Consider the following 23,394-nt stretch of genomic DNA (forward strand, 5'->3'; position numbering starts at 1 on the left):
TGCTCCCATGCCTTGGATGACTTGGGTCGTACTGATTTCTCTGCCTCCGCCATGTGTTCCAGAACAACATCTCTTCGATGGCCTTTCCTCTACATTCGCTCCGCGCTCAAGTAAACTCTTTTTTTAATACTCAAAACATCTCCACGACATATTGAGTGGCGTAATAGTCGCGCGACACAACGAATCAATAATGAAATTCGATGCCAACGCTTTTAATAGTCAATTTTAATCGATTTAATCGATTCAATGTTGCAGCCCTACTACATACAGAATGTTGGCTTCAAAATGTGTTTTGGTCCCGAAAGCTTTGGATTTTACATTCCATGGCATGGTTTAGGTTTAATTGAGGTTTTTGTGGATAAAAGTGAAGCTAACGATGACTAACTAGCTATTCATAGTCACAGTCACTACAGTCACTAACCCATGCGCGATTACCTCTAGTTCAAATTCAAGTCTTTTATTGTCAGGTACACAGAACAACACAAGGTTAGACAGGGCACTGAAATTCTTAAGACAAGACAACGCAAGCACCTGGCATAACATAATATATAAGTACACAGATCATAATTTACATCAATGCTGAGCTTAAATAAGTGAAACTTCCTATATATACAGATAGCTATAAATATCGACTATACTAACCCTAATACTAAAACTTCCTAAATTACAGATAACAATAGATAGTACACTATACTAACCCTAAATGCACAAGAAACCTGTTCCAACCCTATAACCTATTCTAACCAAAGTGGAGTACAGTATAATAGTGCAATGTCAATGACCATACAGGAGCCTGTTGGCGAGGTACAGTGAGGTACAGTAGTGCAAGTTACTGATAGAGCAACCAGTAGCTGAAAGTGACAGTGTATAAGTGACTAGTATGAAGTGAATCAATGTCCATATCAATGTCCATTCAGAAGCCTGATGGCCCTTGGGTAGAAACTGTTGTCCAGTCTGCGTGTGCGCGACCGGATGCTGCGGTAACGCCTGCCAGAAGGCAACGGGGTAAAGAGACTGAAGGATGGGTGGGAACAGTCTCTTAGAATCCTGCCGGCTTTCCTTAGGCAACGTGTGTGGTAGGTGTCCTGTAGGGCTGGGAGCTTCCTGCCAATGATGAACTCAGCAGAACGGACCACACTTCGTAGGGCCTTGCGGTCCCGGTCTGTGAAGCTCCCATACCACACTGTAATACAACCAGTCAGAATGCTCTCTATAGTGCATCTGTAAAAGTTAGTGAGGATGACTGAGTCTATACCAAACTTCTTCAGTCTCCTCAGGAAGAAGAGGCGCTTACGGGCCGCTTTGACCACCTTGTCCGTGTGAACAGACCAGGTGAGGTCATTGCTGATGTTCACCCCGAGGAACTTGAAGCAGCTGACCTTCTCCACTTCCAATCCATTGATGAGTAGGGGTGCATGCTCCTCCTCCTGCCGTCTCCTATAGTCCACAATCATCTCCTTGGTCTTGCTGATGTTAAGAGAGAGGTTGTTGTCCTGACACCATGATGTCAGGGTGTCAACCTCCTCTCTGTAGGCTGACTCGTCACTGTCAGAGATGAGGCCCACGATGGTTGTGTCGTCAGCAAACTTGACAAGGAGGTTGGAGCTGCGCGTTGCCGCACAGTTGTGGGTGAACAAGGAGAACAGGAGAGGGCTGAGAACACAGCCCTGGGGGGTGCCTGTGTTGGTGATCAGAACGGATGAGGTGTGGTCACCGATTCTCACCACCTGTGGCCTCCCCGTCAGGAAGTGGAAAATCCACTTGCAGAGGGAGGTGCTCAGTCCCAGGTCCACAAGCTTGGAGACCAGTCTGGAGGGGATGATGGTGTTGAATGCAGAGCTGTAGTCAATGAACAGCATCCTCACATATGTATTCCCCTTGTCCAGGTGGGAGAGAGCGGTGTGCATAGTTAGAGCGATGGCATCGTCTGTAGACCTGTTGTACCGGTATGCAAACTGCATAGGGTCCAGTGTGGGGGGCAGCGAGGAGCAGATGAATGATTTGACTAGCCGCTTAAAGCACTTCATGATGACAGAGGTCAGTGCTATTGGGCGATAGTCGTTCAGACATGTGACCTTGGTGTTCTTGGGCACAGGGATAATGGTGGTCCTCTTGAAGCAGGTGGGGAGTACAGACAGGTTAAGGGAGAGGTTGAAAATGTCACTGAAGACCCCTGCCAGCTGGTCAGCGCAGCCCCTGAGGGCCCTACCTGATATGCCGTCTGGGCCAGGTGCCTTGTGAGGGTTGATCTTCTTAACTCCGTCGGGTCGGTGATCGCGCCGGCGCGATCAGAGCGCAGGTCAGCTTTCGGACTACGCAGCATATAAACAAAGACACTCAGAGGGCAGCCGTCGATTTCATGCGGAAGTGCAGACCTGAAGCTACATTTGAGTGCTTGGTTTGTGTAAATACACCAAGTAAAACTTAAGATACGATCATTTCAATTCCATGAAAAAAGTGCGTCCAAAAAATGCGCTCTTTTATGCGCGCGTTGCATTTATTGTAATATTTTTCTAGTTTTTTGTCCAAAAATGAAACGGAGAAAAACGGGTGATTCTACTGACTCATAGCTATAGGATGCACGAGAAAACGAGAGGACAAAGAGACGTCTAAGAAAAAACTAATTTGGTTTATTATGACTAGTTTTCGAAGTATTTTGAGTAGTTTAGCTAAACATTTGGACTTATTTGGGGGGAAATGAGTCGGACACGCTGTCCAACATGCCGGCGACTTGTTATTTCTACCTCAGAGTAAAAAAAAAAAAAAAAGATGGACGACCAAGATTTTTTGTTTACAACGAGAGGTAAGAAAAACATTCATTGCTTTCGTTTATCTTATTATATTATTCTATTCTACTTCACTGTAATACAAATACCTCAGAACATATTGATTTTTGATTCTTATACATCTTTTTTTTTTTTTACGTTTTATTGACATAAAGAGAAAAAAGAGCCATTGTGGCATAGACGGAGGTTCTGCGGTGGTCAAAGAGAAGGTTATAAATGAGCCAAGGGTGACATCTAGTGGAGAAAAAAAAAATATATATTTTTTTTATTTTTTTGAATATTGTGAATAATTTTTTATTATGGGACAAATATGGATGAATAACAGTGCATATGGATAGACCTGCTCTCTTTGTAAATAGCTTAATTATAAATCAACTTTACCTTTTTATGTTCACATATACAACTTGTGCTTCAATTTCAAACTTTTGAAATGCTTGATTGAGCATATGTGTGTGTATTATAGTCAAAAAACCATAATTTTTCCACACGGAGCTTGTGTTTTTGTGTCTGTTTGGGTCCAGTATGTTGAAAAGTATGCCAAAGTGAAAATCTTAATTTAACTGGTCATGTAGGTGAGATTGTGCTGAAAAAAAAGATACCAAACATTGGTATGATAAACATTTCTTTATGTAGTGTATCAAGGCCAAATCAAAGGTACTCAAAAACGGACAAAATAACTCCAGACTCCATAGAGTTAAAGCACAGCCTCAACTCAGCTACAGTTAGTGTAGGCACACCACTGGCTTGGCCTTCAGGTAGCTCCACTGCAGGGGGGTCACTGTCTCTCTCAAAGCGAGCGTAGAAGGAGTTCAGCTCGTCTGGCAGTAGGACAGAGGACTGGGTCTCATTGTAGCCTCTCCCTTTGTAGTCTGTAATGGCTTTAAGTCCACTCCACATGCGCCTGGGGTCAGAGCCATGGTAGCTGGACTCCACCTTGGTCCTGTAAGCCCTTCTCGCTGCTTTGATGGCTTTCAGAAGGTCGTATCTGGCCTTCCTGTACTCATCAGGGTCCCCAGAGTTAAAGGCGACAGTGCGGGCTCTCAGCTTGGCCCGGACCGCGGCATCAACCCAGGGCTTCTGATTTGGGAAAGACCGGACTACCTTCTTGGGGACAACGTCGTCAATGCAGTGCTGGATGTAGCTGGAGACAGTGTCTGAGTATTCGTTAATGTCCCCATCAGCTGCCTCCCTGAACATTAGCCAGTCAGTGGTGTCGTCACTCCATAGGTGAACTGACCTCTCAACCGGTCTGACCTGTTTAAGCTTCTGTTCATATGCGGGGAGGAGAAGAATGGAGGTGTGATCAGCCTTCCCAAAGGCAGGGTGGGGGAGGGGTTTGTAACTGCCCTTGAATGTTGTGTAACAATGGTCAAGGATCTGGTCTCCACGTGTGAAGAAGTCAATGTGCTGATAGTACTTGGGTAGGACTTTCTTCATGTTAGCTCTGTTGAAATCACCAACAACAATGAAGGCTGCCTCTGGGTGCACATTTTCCAGACCATTGATAATCCTATACAGTTCATCCAGAGCAGCGGCCTTGTCTACCTGGGGGGGGATGTAGACTGCACTCATGACGACCACAGTGAATTCCCGAGGTAGATAGAAGGGTCTGATTTTTACAGTTAGCAGCTCAAGGACCGGAGAGCAGTGAGATGCTAATACCGCTACATCCGTAGCCCAGAGAGAGTTAACCATAACACAGACCCCTCCGCCCCTGCACTTCCCTGAGTCAGCTGTTCTGTCCTGGCGATATATGGTGAATCCCAACGGTGTAACCGCTACGTCGGAGATCTCCGGAGACAGCCAGGTCTCGACGAACGCCAGCACACAGCAGTTTCTGATGTCCCGTTGGAATTTGACACGAGCGTTTAGTTAGTAGAACATTCGTTTAGCAGCTTGTTAACTTCTGGGAGATAGCTAGGCTAGCTAATGGCAAGACAGATGCGGAAACGCCACAGGCAAAGTCTACCAATAGTTTGGATGAGCTCACAGAGGCTGTGATGTTGTACATCAGATTCTGTGAGGACTGCTGTATACCAACACGCACCAGGGTGAGCTTCAACCAAACAACAACAAACCCTGGTTACAGCGAAACTCAGAAGGTTGAGGTTGGAGAAGGAGGAAGCGTTTAGGAGTAGGGATAGAGACAGATTCAAGGAGTCAAAGAACAGGTTTAGCAAGGCGGTGAGAGAGGCCAAACAACTGTACTTAGAGAGACTAAAAAAACAGTTCTCTGCTAACGACTCTACTTCTGTCTGGAGAGGGCTCAGGCAGATCACCAACTACAAACCCAGAGCCCCCCACACCATTAACGACTCTCGCCTGGCCAACAACTTGAACGAGTTCTACTGTAGATTTGAAAGACTGTGCTGAACCCCCCTATCTCCACAGACGACTCTCTCCATTCAGGAAAGAGAAGTTAACAAGAGGCAGAACCCACACAAAGCAGCTGGGCCAGACACCGTCTCTCCTGCCACCCTCAAGCACTGTGCTGACCAGCCGTCTCAGGTGTTCACCAACATCTTTAACACCTCCCTGGAGACATACCATGTGCCAGCCTGTTTCAAGTCCTCCATCATCATCCCTGTGCCCAAAAAGACATGGCCAACAGGACATAATGATAACAGACCCCTTAATGACTTAATGACTACAGCCCTGACCTCTGTGGTATTGAAGTATTTTGAGCGCCTGGTGCAAGGACCCTCTCCTGGACCCCCTGCAGTTTGCCTAAAGAGCCAACAGGTCTGTAGACAACGCAGTTAACATGGTCCTCCACTTCACCCTCCAGCACCTGGACACACCAGCATCCTATGCCAGGATCCTGTTTGTGGATTTCAGCTCTGCCTTCAACAATAGTATCCCCGCTCTGCTTCAGGACAAGCTCTTCCAGCTGAACGTGCCCGACTCCACGTGCAGGTGGATCACAGACTTCCTGTCTGACAGGAAGCAGTGCGCTAAGCTCGAAACACACGTCTCTGATTCCCGGTCCATCAGCACCAGATCCCCTCAGGTCTGCGTCCTTTCCCCTCTGCCCTTCTCACTGTACACCAACAGCTGCACCACCACACACCCTGTCTGACACCACCGTCATGGGCGCTGGGCTTGTCTCTGGTAGGGATGAGTCTAGGGCTGCAACAACGAATGGATTAAAATCGACGATTAAAAGCGTTGGCAACGAATGTCATTATCGATTTGTTGTGTCTCGCGATTATTACGCCACTAAATATGTCGCAGAGATGTTTAAGTATTTTTTTTAAATACCTCACCTCCTCATTCGCCACTGCCAAGGACAAGAGCAGGCTGCAGCGTATCATCCGCTCTGCTGAGAAGGTGATTGGCTGCAATCTGCCTATCCTCGAGGACCTGCACACTTCTAGGACCCTGAAGCGAGTGAGGACAATTCTGGCCGACTCCTCCCACCCTGGACACTCTGTTCCAGCTACTCCCCTCTGGCAGAAGGCTGCGGTCCATCAGGACCAAAACTTCATGCCATAAGAACAGTTTCTTCCCATTGCTGCAGGCCGCTTCAACAAGGCCAAGGACTCACACTGATATAACACTTTATCTATATTTATAATTCCCCACGTATTTGCACAATTATTATGGCACTATGCTGCCCAATTTCATATCTTGTAACTTTGTAACATTTCATATTTTATCTTTTTTATATCTACATTGTTTAGCTCTTTAGCTCGTCTTTTAAAAGACTGCGTCTTTTACCATTTTTTTTTATTAAGATCCGTATATGTTTATTGTATGCACCTTCCTGCCACAGTAAATTCTCTGTTTGTGTTAACTTACATGGCAATAAAAAAAATTGGATTCTGAAAGGCCAGGGTGATAACATGTAGCTCGCCATGTTTCCAGGCTAGGATAGCAACACCCTGTATTTTGTACGCCCTTTGACTGGATCCAGCGAGTCGCACACAGCGGTAGTCTAGTAGTTAGCTAACTTAGCTGTACAACTTGCCCAGGGTGAAGTCTGAAACCCGGAGCAAAATGGAGCACAGCTGGCTTCTCCAGGCAGGGCTGTAGACTGTGACCAAACGGTCGCATTTTACTGTTGATGTTATTGACAATGATCGCTTCCAGTAAACTTGTGTGTATAGTAGCCAGTTTTCCAGAAATGCATTTCAAGCTTAGGCTATATACGTTTTTGGGGGCATATTTTCAGTGTGTAGGTCGTACCAGAATCGCGATTCCAGCAAGGACTCTGCCAGTGACAACGTTGTTAGAATCAGCTTGTTTCAAAGGGGGTTCTTTATTAATGAAATGGAATATTAACTACTTTCTAACCGAGAGTGAGGTCATGCCGGGAAATATCAAACTGAGGCTTGAACGTATCGACCGAGCGATAGCGAGGATAATACGTTGATAAACCGCGTATTAACCTCATCGCCGGTCTGCGGTCTGATACGGATTATTATTATATGGCAACGACAGTACGAGCGTTCTGATTGGCTAATGGGTAGTCATGCCAGCCACGTATTGACCTCATCGCCGGTCTGATACAAATTATTATTATATGGCAACGACAGTACGAGCGTTCTGATTGGCTAATGGGTAGTCATGCCAGCCGCGTATTGACCTCATCGCCGGTCCGCGGTCTGATACGGATTATTATTGCCCTGCTCTGACGTCATCTGCGGTCTGATACGGATACAACACAAACACTAGACTAGTACTGTAATATTTACTATCCAGACGATACTGAAGACATCAACAGCGACGAAGAAATTGTTAACTTTATAAAAGAGTCGTTATTTGTGTTGGAATTAAAGCCATTTTAGCAGAACCGTGTTGTCCGCTTTCTATAAAAAGTAATTGGTTGCTAGGCATCCCCCGAAACACACCGTGAGAAGACTTCAGAGCTAGCTACAATTAGCCTACCATTTACTTTCATTTACAAAATGAAAAGAGCTAAAAATGCCATATAACAACTAACTAACTTCGACCGTTCGGTCATGCCTGGAAAAATCAAACCTCGGCTTTGCCGTATCAACCTCGCTATCGCTCGGTCGATAGATAAGTTCAAGCCTCAGTTTGATATTTCCCTACATTACTTCACTCTCGGTTAGTAAGTAGTTTATATTAAGAAATATCAATGCAAAGAAAAAACTTGAGGGGACGTTTAAATCATGAAATAGGTTGGGACAATTTGTACACAGGATTGCCCAATTTCTTCTTTTTAATGCAACTGTTTCAACTATGTGAGGCTGCCAGAAAGACTATCACATTACCTTTTGCACTTACAGTGCGTGTCCACTGCAGCGACGCGATGCGAGCGACAACATGTTTTCCAGTCATTTTCTATGGGGCCAGGCGAATCGCTTGCGTGGTGCATTGTGGGTAGCGACGCGACAGAGTTGACATTTTCTCAACTTTATGCAAATGAGGAGCGGTTTTCTCTAGCGATGGCCAATCGGAGTGTTTTCTTGTTTCTCGTAACGTAGCAACCATGGTAAACATTTCTAGTTTTCTAGGTTTTAAGGTGGAGGACAAACTTATCGTTTGTGTGGCTGCTTACCCAGTCCTGTACGATACATAGCTGTATTCGTACAGAGATGTTAATACAAAAAAACGATGCATGGCGCAAGGTTTGCCGAAGTTGTGGGTGCTTGTACTTTCAAATTCAGTTTAGTCACATTACGTAACTTCGTTCTGTGGTAACTAGCTAGCTAGCCCGGCTGAAACTCCTTATCGTATCGACAGATTAGCAGAGACTAAGGAATATAGTAAAGCGTTTTTTACACATGTCAAACTGTTTTGTATTTTGTATACAAGTTGTATTTTGATCGATGTTGCAACTACGTAAACCCAAGTCTGCACACTTGGCCATGACAACTACAACAGTGACTTTAGAGAACTACATTCTACATGAATCTGTTTGATACGCCCCCGAGCGTGGTGAACTGTGGGAAGGCAAGCGATGGCAAGTGATTCGCGTCGCTGCAGTGGACACGCACTTTAAGGGAAAATAGAGGAGAACCCTATTTCATTCTACACTTAATTCATAGTACTTTCAAGTGTAAATGAGCAGCAACAAATATATGCTTTTTAATCTATGCAATCTTCATAAACAGGCTAATAAGTAAGCCTATGCACAATTGTTTAAATATACATAATTAGTTGTAAAATTTAAGTAATAAAGGACCCATCTACAACAGACGGAAGTACACCTCACAATTTCCCCAGATATTGTACAACCTATATTCTCTCTCATATATCTTGGTGTGTTTGCGTCATGTGTTAACCCATGTTATCTCACATATACAGGTGCATCTCAGTAAATTAGGGTATCATGGAAAAGTTATTCTGTAAGTAAATTCAAAAGGTGAAACTCATATTATACAGAGCGCAGGGTTCGACATAAGCGATGGCCTGATGGCCCGGGGCCAGTAAAAAGTAAAGTTGGGACAGTTATATAGCAACTCACTGGCCCGATCGGGCCACAGCAAATTATTGATTGAAAAAAGAAAATCGCATCGTAAAAGTTAACATCCTTCATGTTTTGCTATCTGCTAAATGCATAAATAACTTTGCAGCTCGTGGGGCGCACATTTGGCATATCAAGAGTTGAGTGAGTGACGAGTGGTTGTCAAATTGTAATTCTCTAATCTCGATACATTTTTTAACAACTGGCGCGAGACAAAAGTGAAAGCAAAGTAGAGCTATGAGTTCAAACGGAAGCAACTTTTCTTATGGAGCTAAGATGCACTGTGTCGTCTGTCGTATGTTCCCGTTTACAGCAGACAAAAGTGGGTCTTTTTTACACATGTGCCGACCATTTTCGAAGACAATCCCTGACCAGCCATGCTAGCAGACAGCACCTGGTTTGCTTGACAGTTAAGCGGATGGTTGACAATCCGTCTTCCAGGCCGTTGACCATGCTGGTTAGGAATTTAAATGCAAATGCCCATCATGTTTTCGCACGACTTACAACAACGGCATATCACGTAATTAAGACGGACAGACGTTCGCCTTGTTCCCCCGGGCTATTGAACCGCAGCAGAAGAATGGTGTCGACTTGGGTACTTAGTATCATACTGATGAAATGCAATGGAAGCTTTTATAAATCAGCATTGAGGGACCAGAGGTTTCAGTTTCAGCCAGACAGTCGTGCAGAGATGGCTGTCAGCAGGGAAGAGAGCACGTAATTTTTTAGGTTAAAAGTCAATTGTTTTGCTGACTATTACCTTATTATTTTTTATCACTAGAAATGTGATTTCATTTTTGTTCTTTTTATATCCAGGATGTGTTAATAAATGGTTAAACATGTTAACAGAATAACATAACTTATAAGTCTTTGGTTTTGTTGTAACAATGATAAATTACAACTTTTGGAGGGGGGGCCAGTATAAATGGCCTTGGGGCCAGTAAGTTTCGAACCCACTGGCCCGTGGGGCCAGTCGCAATTTTTTTTAATGTTGAACCCTGAGAGGCATTACATCCAGTAAAAGTGTTTATTTATTTTCAGACCTGCAAACTCCTCAGAGTAAAAAAGGTGACAGTGTCGCGGGGGGTGGGCATGCCCCCGGCTTGATTTGTTTGTGATTTTAATATGCAAATGACACATTTCTGGGCGTGACTTAAAGGCCATATTGCAGGTTAAACATCACTGTTGATAAATGGGTACATGAAGCACTCAAAATATGTATATAATTAAAGAAATCTCCAAATGGTGTCTCTAAATAGTGTTAAAAACCTGTTTTGGGCGTTTTTGGTGTTAGCATTAGCATAATAGCGCAATTTGGTGATGACGTCACGTTGAGGAGACGTGGAGGAGACTAGGCATAGATATCCATAGACATAATTAGTATTAGATTAGTACTAGAACTATGGCGAATGACTGCAATTCACCAGGGCGCTTCACAGGGGCGGATCTAGAGATTTTCATTAGGGGTGGCAATGGGGTGGCAGAAGGAAGTTGTTGGGTGTCCTCCTGGAGGCGAATCAAACCCAAAGTAGGGGGGTACAGTACTCCCTATGGTAAATGATTAGGCTAGAACATTGTAGTTTAAATTAAACACTAACATTAATATTATTTATTGAAATGTTCTATAATGTACAAATAATATTTTTCCATGGGAAGATTGAGGTTCATGTTGTTTAATTGTAACTTGTTTCACTACATACTCTTATGGTTCTTCCCTTTGGCACTGTTTTTCACAATGTATGCTTCATGTTTTGGTTACCCGCAATGTTTGGGGCTATCTTGTTGTTATGATCAGAGACCTATGCACTTTTGTAAAGCTCTCTCTTGGAAGTCACTTTGGATAAAAGTGTCTGTAAATGCATTTAAAGAAATTGGGGTGGCAGTATTTTTGATTGGGGTGGCATCTGCCACCCATTGCCACCCCTTAGATCCGCCACTGGCGCTTCACCAACTCCACTCATTCTCCTCAGACCATCTAACTACATAAAACATTTACACAATTTCTCCAGAATGAAACACTTTCTGTTATGTACGCTATTGCAGCTTTGTTCAAGATCTCTGAAGACCATGCAGCTAATTTAATGCTCAACACTTGAACACAGGGGCTTATTACTTACATTTACATTTAGTTATTTGGCAGACGCTCTTATCCAGAGCGACTTACAGTAAGTAAAGGGACATTCCCAAGGCAATTAGGGTGAAGTGCCTTGCCCAAGGACACAACATCATGTGGCGTGGCGGGGAATCGATCCGGCAACCTTCTGATTACTAGCCCGACTCCCTCACCGCTCAGCCATCTGACTCTCTACTTGAAAGAGGAACTAGAGATGGTACCATTTCTGGGGGAAATTGTAGGGCGTGCGTTGGTTGCGTCCCTTTGAAACTAGCTATTCTAACAACGTTGTCACCAGCAGTATTTTACAGATGGAATCTCGATTCAAACAGTACCATCTGCTAACTGAAAATATGCCCCCAAACACGTAAATAAGCTTGATATTTATCTAGGGGGAAATGGCTAATTCAAAAGAAGTTTGCTGGAAGCGATCATTGTCAGGAAAAAAAAGCCAACCATTTGGTCTCAGTCTAGAGCCCTGCATGGAGAAACAGCATGAAGAAGCTACGAGCCAGCTAGCCTAGCTGATGCTGCTAGCCAAAATTCACTGAATGTGCCGGAAATGAAAAACATTTGTTTTGACTTAACGTAGTTTAGCCAGTGGCATTGAAGACAGCCCTCATTTGGAACTGCAACCAGTTCAGAACCTGGAAGTTTCCCGAGAGTGGGAGTTCTCGCTTTATTAGACATTCTCTGCTAGTACTGTGCAACAGTCTATCCCATATAGTGCTAGTTCTATCCAGCCTAGCACATATATGCACGTTGTATCTACTGCGTCATCTCAGTTAGGCCTGTCGCGATAGTCAATATATTGACTTATCGCACGGTATATGGAAATGAGTGCAATAATTTTTGGTGCCGCGATATATTGCAACTGATCTTTTTTATAATAAAAAACTATGATTATATTAAATTTTACATAAGAACAAATTTTAGTCGATCCCGCTGCCTCAGTCATCTTGTCTGCTTTCTGTGTCGAAAGCGTAGGCGGGACTAGCGTCTCCACACACACAGAGTGGACACCAACAGGTGAAGAGAAGGCGTGAACTCACTGTGTTGTAAAGTGTTCTGTTTCGTGACACCTACAGCTAGTTAGGAAGAACAAGTAATATTGACTTGGTTTCAAAGCCGCAATCTTCAGCTCCTGTGTGGGAACATTTAGTCTTTAAGCCGAATGAGATGAGAGCCAATTAATGTGAACGAGCCGGTATGTCGACTTTGTTTAAAAACTGTGTAAACAAAAAGAGGCAACTAACCTTCCATCTCACCTAGCAATACATAACTATCCCACCCAGTTTTTCAACCTGTGAACAACAACTGCAGCTGGAGCTGGAAAGGGGTCTTCCATAGTTCTGTTACAGATGCCTTTTCCCAACATTGCAAATATAAACGTGACAGCGCGAAATGGCGCACATTCACGTCAATTACAATTGACGTAGCAAACTAACGTTAGCTAGCATCACTAACGACATTGGCTAACTCAACTTCGGTAGTCAAGCTGGCCAGTGCAAGTAACAGTTGACGCTGTGTGCTTAAAGATTTTGACGCAAGTGCTAAGATTCCGATAGGCCAAGAGAAAAAGTGCTAAGATTCCGATTGGCCCAGAGAAATGTCAATTATAAGAATTATCCAATAATGTTTAGCAATTCTAAGCCCGCATGGGGGCAGCCTACACCCCCCCCCCCCCCCCTCCCAAACTCTCCGGTTCTACACGATTCACGTAAATGATCCAATTGACCAAGCAAACGGCGATTGTCGCCGTAAAGCGACAAGTTTGCAGGTCTGTATTTTAATTTTGATGATTATGGCCTACAGCTAATAAAAAAAACAATTTCTGTAGCTCAGAAAATTCGATTATTGTGAAAAAGTTCAATATTGTAGTCATGATGAGCAATTCTTATAAGCTAATTAACTCAAACCCCTGCAAAGGTTTCCTGAGCCTTTAAATGATCTCTAACGGTGCGTTCACACTGCAGCGTTTTTTACCGCTCTGCACCGCTGGCCTTCCCACAGTGCACCACGCTCGGGGGGGTGTCAGACAGATTAATTCAGAGCTGTAGTTCTCTTAAATCACTGTTGTAGTTCGTATAATGTTATGGCAAATGTGCAGACAAAATACAACTTTTACACACATAAAGCAAAAATACGATACGCTTTCTAGATCTGACTTGATCTTATCTACAGCACACAATAGGTTTTCTTTTTCAATATTTTTTTTGCATACATCGACTCGAAAAAAAGATGCATCAGACATAAACGTTGACATTATATTACTCGAAATCTATGCAAATCAATCGCTAGATTATGACTTGCCACTACACATTCACTGTATGGATTGAGTGGCTGCCAGCCAGCATTTCAAAGTTGAATGTCAATCGTGTGCCGGGTGAGCTAGCTAGACTATGCAATTAGCACAGAAGAAAGTTACGTAATGTGACAAAACTGAATTAAAGTACAAAATACACACCAGGGAGGCCGACAACCTCAGCAACCCTGCGCCAGGCATCATTTATTTTTGTTTACGTCTCTGTAATCGAACATAGAAGTATCATACAATACAGGCAGTGTTTCCCCTAGGATTTTTTTTTGCAGTGGGGGCAGGTCAGGTCTACCCCCCCCCTCCTCCCCCGGCCAAAACAAAGTGCTAACCCTATATTTCGGAGCAGGTTAATGTAATAGTCTAAAAGCTAATGTAATATTGAATATTGCACATATTTTCGTCCTATTTCCCCTAAAGAAATACAATTAGCATACTTAAAGACACCTTACAGCAGGGGTGTCGAACTCCGGTCCTCGAGGGCCGCTGTCCTGCATGTTTTAGATGTTTCCCTGATCCAGCTCACCTGATTTGAATGAAGGGTCGTTATAACAAACCATTTAATTGAATCAGGTGTGTTGGAGCAGGGAAAAATCTAAAACATGCAGGACAGCGGCCCTCGAGGACCGGAGTTCGACACCCCTGCCTTACAGTATGTTCTAAATGGCATAAATGCTGCCAATTAATAATTGACGTAACAATTTATTGTAAATGCGGTGGCCTAGCCTACAGATTAAGGTAGGCCATTCGGAAGCCAGTGTTTCCCACACATAGACTAATTTGTGGCGGTGCGCCACAGAATCAACACCGCCCGCCACACATTGTGTTTTGTGAAACATTTTTTTTATCGCGATTTAGGTTAAAACACGCAGCGTATTCGTTCAGCTGCATTTCCTTTCCCCTGCCTCCGTCTCTCTGTCACTCATGCGTCTTTCTCACATATGCACACAGTCACAACGTCAGCACACGTTAGCAACAATGCATACATACGCCGTTCTAGTAAGACTGACAGCTATATCAGCGAGCTTTCAGCATTAGTGCCGTAGCTAAAAGTCGAGGAAAGTTGAGGCTACTTTTCGCTAGGTACCTTACTCGAAGATTCCCCTTCGTTTTATTGGTGAGAAGTCTCAAGAGCTAGCTACTTACCCAGCGTCCTGGAGCCAACCAGTTAGATAGTTGTTTAGCACTAGTGTGGCTACATACATAATGCAGAAATGATATATTAGTTGTTGTTAATTTTGTGAAGGTGTGAATCATTTAGGATTAATATTTAATGTAACAAATTATTAATAAATTAACTGTGTAATGAATTATTAGCGAAGGAATTATTACGACTAACCCCCACCCCCCTCCCCGCCACAACTAGATTTCTAATCTGTGGGAAACACTGGAAGCATGTATACTGTCTGCTTCATTTGATCTTGATTGGCTAAGCATTCTGTAGCAAATAATAACAATATACCCACTGTTTATTCATTAAGACTAGGCTACTTAAGCATAATAATGCACCTAAAATACAAACGTGAGCAAGGGCAGCAATCGCTATCGAATCAACAGACGTGCAATTTCGCTAGCAGGGGAAGAATACAAACAGCGAAAATCACCAGTTAACTTAATTTAAATTTGCAAGAACTATAGACTAATACAATAACAGGCTTAAATGAACTGACAACATAAGTTATACAACTTTCAGTTCTCAAGGCACACGCGCAATCTCAACTGCGCTGTGAAGCGCGTCTGTGCTGTTCTCCGACATGCGCTCTAACAATCACGGCTGATAGACGGCCTAAAATTTTGTACAGCTCTAATTCTGATACCGTGGCGGTAGAAATTTAACCGTGGCGGGCCGCCACGGTAAAATCAACATAGGGGAAACACTGACAGGGTATGAAGACACATACGATGAGTTGCTCTTCCATCTTGAAATTGTCAAACCTAGAAATGTTTACCATGACCAACAGTTGCTACGTTACAAGAAACAAGAAACCAACCCGATTGGCCAACGCTGGCGTTTTCACGCTCCTCATTTACAAAGTTGAGAAAATCCAACTTTCGACGACCCGCTCGCCTTCCCACAATGCCCTAGGTGAGCGTCGACGCCCCGCTCGCCTTCCCACAATGCCCTATGCGGGCGTCGACGCCTGGTTTCATTGAAAATGAATTGGAAGCCGACGCCCCGCTCTGCCCGCCTCGCTGCAGTGTAAACGCACCGTAAGGCTGGTTCATCATGGGGAAGACGGCTGACCTGACAGGTGTCCAGAAGACAGTCATTGACACCCTCCAAAAAGAGGGTAAGCCACTTTGCACTTTGGATCAATTTGTATTGTGTTAAATGTGCTTTATAAATAAAGGTTGATTGATTGATAGAGTGAAAAGAGAAAGTTGCATGGAAGGAAAAAGTGTGGTATAAACGGTGCACAAGCAACAGGGATAACCGTAGCCTTGAGAGGATTGTGAAACAACGGCAATTCAAGAATTTGGGGGAGATTCACAAGGAGTGGACTGTCGCATTCCTCGTGTCCACTCCTGAACCAGAGACAACGTCAGAAGCATCTTACCTGGGTGGGGGAGAAAAAGAACTGGACTGTGGAAATCAAGGCCCCAGAGTCTGGAGGAAAAGTGGAGATGCACAGGAGCCATGTCATCTGCTGGTGTAGGTCCACTGTTTTATCAAGTTCAAAGTCAATGCAGCCATCTACCAGGAAATTTTTTATAGCACTTCATGCTTCCTTCCACTGACACAAGCTATGTCAGAATCAGAAAAGGTTTTATTTCTGATTCTGATGAGATGCAGAGATTCTGATTTCATTTTCCAGCAGGACACACTGCCAGAAGTACCAGTACCTGGTTTAATGACCATGGTACCACTGTGCTTGATTGGCCAATCAAACTCGCCTGACCTGAACCCCATAGAGAATCTATGGGTATTGTCAAGAAGAAGATGAGACACCAGACCCAACAATGCAGACAAGCTGAAGGCGCCTAATAAAGCAACCTGGGCTTCCATAACACCTCAGCAGTGCCACAGGCTGGTCGCCTCCATGCCACGCCGCATTGATGCAGTAATTCACGCAAAAGGAGCCCAACTAAGTATTGAGTGCATATGTATATGAACATACTTTTCAGTAGCCTGACATTTCTGTATTGAATATCCTTTGTTTTATTGGTCTTATGTAATATTCCAATTTTCTGAGATACTGAATTTTGGGTTTTCATTAGATGAAACCCGTTAAGGAGTAGCATCTCACATATGTGATCGTTCGAATGCGGGTCTCACCTCGCAGACAACTTTCCTGGAGACTCCCGCATTTCAATAGCGGCTCCCTGACGCCCCAAACGCTATACAATGTCCCGGAAATCGGGAATTTTGTATTTCGAGCGAGTGAGAAACTGTGAAATTGTCATTTCTGTTAGAGATAGGTGCATATCGCACATGACAGCATTTTGGGGGGGGGGGGGGGGGGGGGTGTACATGCTGGTTGAAGGGGTACTTCATGCGTCCGGATTGCGTCACACATGTGCGATTTTGAACATTCCAACTGACTATTTTCTGATAGACAAACACTATATGACAAACGCTATAGTATGGCTTCAAGCAACACTAGCAGGTAGTGCATTGCTACGAGTATTATGCTAGGTTGCTAGGTAACAGAAACTAACTAAAGCTAGCTAGCTTCCGTTTCGGAAAAATAACACTGGTGGGAGCGTCGGAAGTATCAGGCATCTAAAGGTTAATCATCAAAATTAAAAGAAATAAACCCTTTAAATGTTTCACTCTGTGTGTAATGCCTCTGTATAATATATGAGCTTCACTTTTTGAATTTACTTATCAAAATAAACTTTTCCACAATATTGTAATTTACTGAGATTTACCTGTATTTTTATTTATTATTTTCCCACCCCTAATTTTTTTTGAATATTTGCACTACATAACGTCAGCCTGATAAGTCACCTTTACAACGAGGTACAACTTATAAGGATCGTGCATTCGTGAAATGAGAAACACAGCTAACCATGTGGGTAGCGGCCCAATTTATTTTGCCAAAATCCCCTGCAATATTCTTCTGTTGGTATTCACTCTCGTTTTGAGTTGCTTGGTGGATTGGATGATTGCACTCTCCCACAGTAATAAGGCAAAAACAACACATATTGGCCATTTTTACACTTGATTCATTTTACACTGTCAGGGACCTCAGCGTGTGGAAGATCCATACGCAGCCACAACAGTATGGCAGGTCCTCCTCATGCTGGTCACCAGCCTGGTCACACACTGCTGCGGGATGGCATCCCATTCCTCAACCAGGATTTGTCGCAAGTCAGCCATCATGTTCATGGCTCTACTATGCGACCAGAATGTGTACGGGTGCGACAAAAATGTTTCCTAGGTCGCACCGGTGCACCTAACCTCCTCGCATCTGCTGCCTCTTCTGAACTAAGCGTTTGGTCTCCTTTGACGGAACTCACACTCATGGTTGGATCATATCGTGGTCTAAACCAATCAGAGACAGAGATGGAGCGGGTCTTTGCCTCTGATTGGCTGTGGTCCAGATATTCCTGTAGGCCTACCCTGCTCTGTGCCGTGTGATTGAAATTACGACCTGAGCAGTAATGCAGTAACGACTTGAGCAGTAATGTATTACACATTTCTAGTTACTTTTAAAGTAAATGCTTTTCTTTACTAGATTACTCACTGCTGAAAGTAACTACTTACACTACTAGTTACATTACTTTTGGATTACTCGGTAACATGACTTGAGATGCACTATAACGTACTTACCGAATACCAATATATGTACCATATATATATTCCCAAATCAACTCAAATTCTTATTATAATGAGGACATACACAAGATGTTACGGAAGGACGGCAATTCCACTGTCGAAACAGACAACATTTCCTTAACTCTGATTTGGTAACCTGCTGTTGGAAGTCCAGTCGTGGCTGCTTGGCTGGTGTTGGCAACAGCAAACTTTTATCGGCATCAGTGTCACTCCATTGATCTTTAGCTACAAATCTGGAGTTGGCATGTTGCCGTTGAAGATGTTTTAAAAGATTTAAAAGATTACAAAGTACTTTGTGTAAGTACGCGTTATCCCCAACACTGGTTATGGCAGACAGTTATGCAGTCAAAGTCAAAGCTGTGTTCTTAGTTTGTGGGGAACAGGTCGCTGTGTTGAAGGATTATAATTTGAATCGGCACTAAGAGACTAAAGAAAAAAACTATCGCGGACATAATAAGAACTTGACTGATTCAGTGGGCGTGGGCCGCTGATGGTTTGCTAGTTGAGCTGCAGACCCTGATCATCACCCGTCAGCTGTCCTTCGCATATCCACCTCAGACATTCAGCCAGATTTCTATCCACTTGTTCAAGCCCACTGGATTACTCTCACAGAAGAAAATGAACTTTAAAAAAAGTATTGCTTTTTGTATAAAGTTGATAAATTGCATATCTTTAACATACTGCAAAACAACTTTTCAGTGTTTGTGAAGATTAAGGCCACGTTTACACATAGCCAGGTATTTACAGGAACAAATATTTCTGCCCCTCCGTTTTCAAAAATAACGTCGTACACACAAGTACGTTTTCAAAAATGTTTCTGTTTACATGAACCCGCATATATGCCCCCGAGCGCCATCATAACTATGCCAAACCTGTAGGCGGCAGTGTAATGTGAAGGATAAAGCCATGCAAACCAATCACAATTTTCAAAATCAACAACTACGAATAACACGACCAACTTCCTTTACCTTTCAGGCGCGAGGTTCATTTGTTTGAATGATTCACAAATGCGATGCACAAATGTATTTCGTGATTCAGAAATGTAACGCAATTCACAAATAAATGACCCCATTATGCTAGTTGTGTTCGACTTCATGCACCACCGGCGGTGCCGGCTGCGTTGAAGCTGAGAAAGCCATTGGCTGCTTCAAGTCAGCCGGGCTGCAGGCGACGCCGGCGCTGCATGAAGTCGAACGCACGTGTTACTATAAACAGGACGCTCTCATGACGTGATGCTTTTTAGTCCCATAATGTGAGCTTTGAGAACCTAAAACTCTGTTTAAGCTAGTGCACACGCAAACACAAAAACAGAGTTTTCAGAAATCTCCACTTTGGCCTGAGTTTTTAGAAATGATCGTTTTCCGTGATAAAACCTCAGTTTTCGTGTAAATGAAAGGCCAAACCGCATGAAAATATATGCGTTTTTCTTCCGTGTAAACGGGGCCTAACTAGTTACACATGAAATGAAACACTGATGTAATGATTGTTTTTGTTTTTACTTTTACTGTTTATTACTTCTATCGTCTTTTCCTATTTGACGTACACCAACATTTAAAATATTTACGAGTGAATATGGGCACATTGAAGATGAAGATGGCCCTATTTGTATGTGTATGGAGCTGGTTAAGTATGGAGCTAGAAAGCTGACAAAAGTGTCTGAATTTGAATATGAAAAATCTGAAATATTTGTGTGTCGAATTTCATAAAACTGAAATATTTTGCTGTTGAATATACAATATCTGAATTATTTGTATGCCAAATTTAATAAAACTTAATTATTTTGATCCAAAAATACAAATTTCTAAAATTCATATTGCAGGAATTCAGATTCTTGAAATTCAGATTGCTGAAATTCAGACTGCGGAAATTCAGATTGCGGAAATTCAGATTCAGATTTTGTCTGAACTAGGCCAAAGGTGAAACAGTTTGCCTTCACAGGGAAAAGTAGACGATTTCAGAACAACCGAATCTAGACATTCTCTGACCAAATTTTACCTCAGAACAAAAGCTAAGAGTTGCTCGTTGGAGGAAGAGTACGAGTATGGAGCAAGTGCTTATGAAACTTGTAAAGACTTGTGTCTTCTCCTCTGCCAAAATCGTCAGTTACTGTTACCAATTGAGTCGAGACGGAGTAGACGATTTCAGAACAACCGAATCTAGACATTCTCTGACGGAATTTTACCTCAGAACAAAAGCTAAGAGTTGCTTGTTGGAGGAAGAGTATGAGTATGGAGCAAGTGCTTATGAAACTTGTAAAGACTTGTGTCTTCTCCTCTGCCAAAATCGTCAGTTACTGTTACCAAGTGAGTCGAGACAGAGTCGGAGGGCGGCGGAGACCGATGGAAGACGCGGAACAACTGGCAAAGCCATAGCCTATATATTTATGTTCCGTTGTTCTCTTTTCTGTGTTGGAGTTCTTTTAAGAGCTTGATGGCATCAACATCCAGCCTGATATAAAATCATGAACTTCAATTGTGTCTCTTAATTATAATACCCACACAGAAAATCCAGTTTGAATCAAGTCACGCTAACTAGCTACTGTATTACTAATAGCCAATTTTGGATGGTCAAGCATATTTTTAATTGTCTCCTTATTCCTATCAAAGTCAATGTTCAGCCTATAGACTATGTTCATTTCCTAAGTCACATTTCAGATCGGTTATGGATAGTGAAATATTTGCTGTCTGAGAGATCGGACATAGTATTTAACAGCATAGATAAAAGGAGTTATCTATGGTAAACAGGATATATCTGTAGTGCGGCCGGGTGTGATTGGATTCATCGTCCACTCGTTGTCTGGAAGTCAGTTTCGATCAAATGCCAACGATCTCCATACTAGATCTTGCCGACGTATCTTCTACACATCGGGACGTATGTGTGCTTGCTATCCCAGATACGTATGTGTGATCTGGGTATCCCTCCAACTAGCAACTCAGTTTGTTCTGATTTAAAGTTCGGTCGTTCTGAAATCGTCTACTTTTTCCTGTGAAAGCAAGCTGTTTCACCTCTGGCCTAGTTCAGACAAAATCTGAATCTGAATTTCCGCAATCTGAATTTCAGCAATCTGAATTTCAAGAATCTGAATTTCAGCAATCTGAATTTCAAGAATCTGAATTCCTGCAATCTGAATTTTAGAAATTTGTATTTTTGGATCAAAATAATTCAGTTTTATTATATTCGGCATACAAATAATTCAGATATTATATATTCAACAGCAAAATATTTCAGTTTTATGAAATTCGACACACAAATATTTCAGATTTTTCATATTCAAATTCAGATACTCTTGTCAGCTTTCTAGCTCCATAGTTAAGCACTGTAGGGGGAAGTTGGACAGTTTTTTTTGTCTCGTTCCAGTGATTGGTGCACCTGAGTGATGACATCGGATATGTTTAGTCTTTTAGCACACGCTCTTATCCAGATGCGTTATATGTGTTAGCATGTTATATGTAATCTCCTCAAAAAAAGTTTGGAAACGTTATTTCAGTCGATTATTCCCCCCCTTCAATAATACCAATTGGTATTGTATTTTATATTGCTAGAAAGCGTGATTACGACGAGGTACAACTTGTAAGGATTGTGAATTCGTGGAATGGGAAGAGGCCCCGGGGAAGACCCAGGAGGGACTATGTCTCTCGGCTGGCCTGGGAACGCCTCGGGGTGCCCCAGGAAGAGCTGGTGGAAGTGGCCGGAGAGAGGGAAGTCTGGGCCTCCCAGCTTATGTTGCTGCCCCCGAAACCCGACCCCCGGAGAAGCGGCAGATGATGGATGGACCATAAAAGGAGAAAACCTAGTGTTTTTTTCCCAGGACAAATTCACAGGAAGCATCAGGGGGCATAGAACAGCACCGGGCCATTTTCAGCCCAACCAATGTTACATACCCTATTCGGAGACCTTTAGTAACAGTGTGAAATACCCCAAAAACCCAGTCAATCACCCCTTTAATAGATAGTGGACAGGCTTTCCTTAGTCAGGCTCTGTTATCGTCTTGCCAGTTGTAGCTACTGTAGTTGAGAGACATTTCTGCAACTCTGTGCCCACCAGTGTTGGTTGCCAGCATGTCCGTTCAACAGTGCAGGCTAATTGATGCTGTACTTAATCTTTTTACTACAGATACCTTGAACTACATAAATTTACTTGAAAGTGTCTTTGTCTCCTTGAGTCCAAGTTGACAGTGGTTACACACCACCAACACAGCTCCGCCTACCTGTGCAGCAACCGTATCCATCATATCCTGCAGCCTGGGATCCTTCAACAACTCTGATTGGTTTAATTCAGAGCCCCCTTTCTGGCACTGAGATAATCTGACCATGGCCACTGCAGCTTGGTTGCCATTTCCTCCTCGCTCAGCCCAAGCTAACAGGATATCCTGCTGAGACTCCGCCATCTCTAGAAGCTCATCCAGGTGTGTGCGTTTGGGCACAGTGGGAAAGTCCTCATCCTTGGCCACACTCCTGCCTTCACAGAGTGGCCTCCCCAAAGGCCCCATCCAGGCAAAGGCCCATAGTGGCTCTGTAGGCCCAGCTGGAGGGGCAGATAAGCGGGCAGTTGTGGCCTGAGCATTAGGTGAAGCCCTGGATAGAAGACGGGCACATCGGCCAAGTAGACGGCTGGTCATGGAGGAGCACAGTTGAAGCACCCAGACCGGAGAAACTTGTTCACAATATGGCAGCCAGAATCACCTTCAGCTGAGGGAGAGACGCAGAGTTCAACGGAGAATCAGACATGAGAACCAGGAACCAGGAGAACCATCATTTATCAACCGTTCATCCGCACTAATATGATTTTTTGTTTAACTTATTAGCTCCTTTTTTATTGGTGGTGATTCAACTAATTTAGATAATATGGGGCGTTTCGTATGCAAATACTTATGCTTATAGACTAAGAACAGGTGAGATTTATCAAGGAAAATTTACTAGAAGTGTGCATACGCCGCTCGTACTAATGTTTGATAAATCG

General features: G+C 43.3%; 1 protein-coding gene across 1 annotated transcript in view; it reads right to left on the bottom strand.

Annotated features, from left to right (window-relative positions):
* Positions 1-23,394, bottom strand: part of tbrg4 (transforming growth factor beta regulator 4) — a 51,959-nt gene that overhangs the window by 27,271 nt on the left and 1,294 nt on the right. Inside the window, exon 2 of the mRNA XM_047035494.1 lies at positions 22,643-23,123. Within this exon, the coding sequence (XP_046891450.1) occupies positions 22,643-23,053 (411 nt within the window). The 5' untranslated portion in view covers positions 23,054-23,123. The remainder of the gene's footprint in view (positions 1-22,642; positions 23,124-23,394) is intronic.

This window comes from Hypomesus transpacificus, chromosome 2, assembly GCF_021917145.1.
Source record: "Hypomesus transpacificus isolate Combined female chromosome 2, fHypTra1, whole genome shotgun sequence".
Lineage (NCBI taxonomy): Eukaryota > Metazoa > Chordata > Actinopteri > Osmeriformes > Osmeridae > Hypomesus > Hypomesus transpacificus.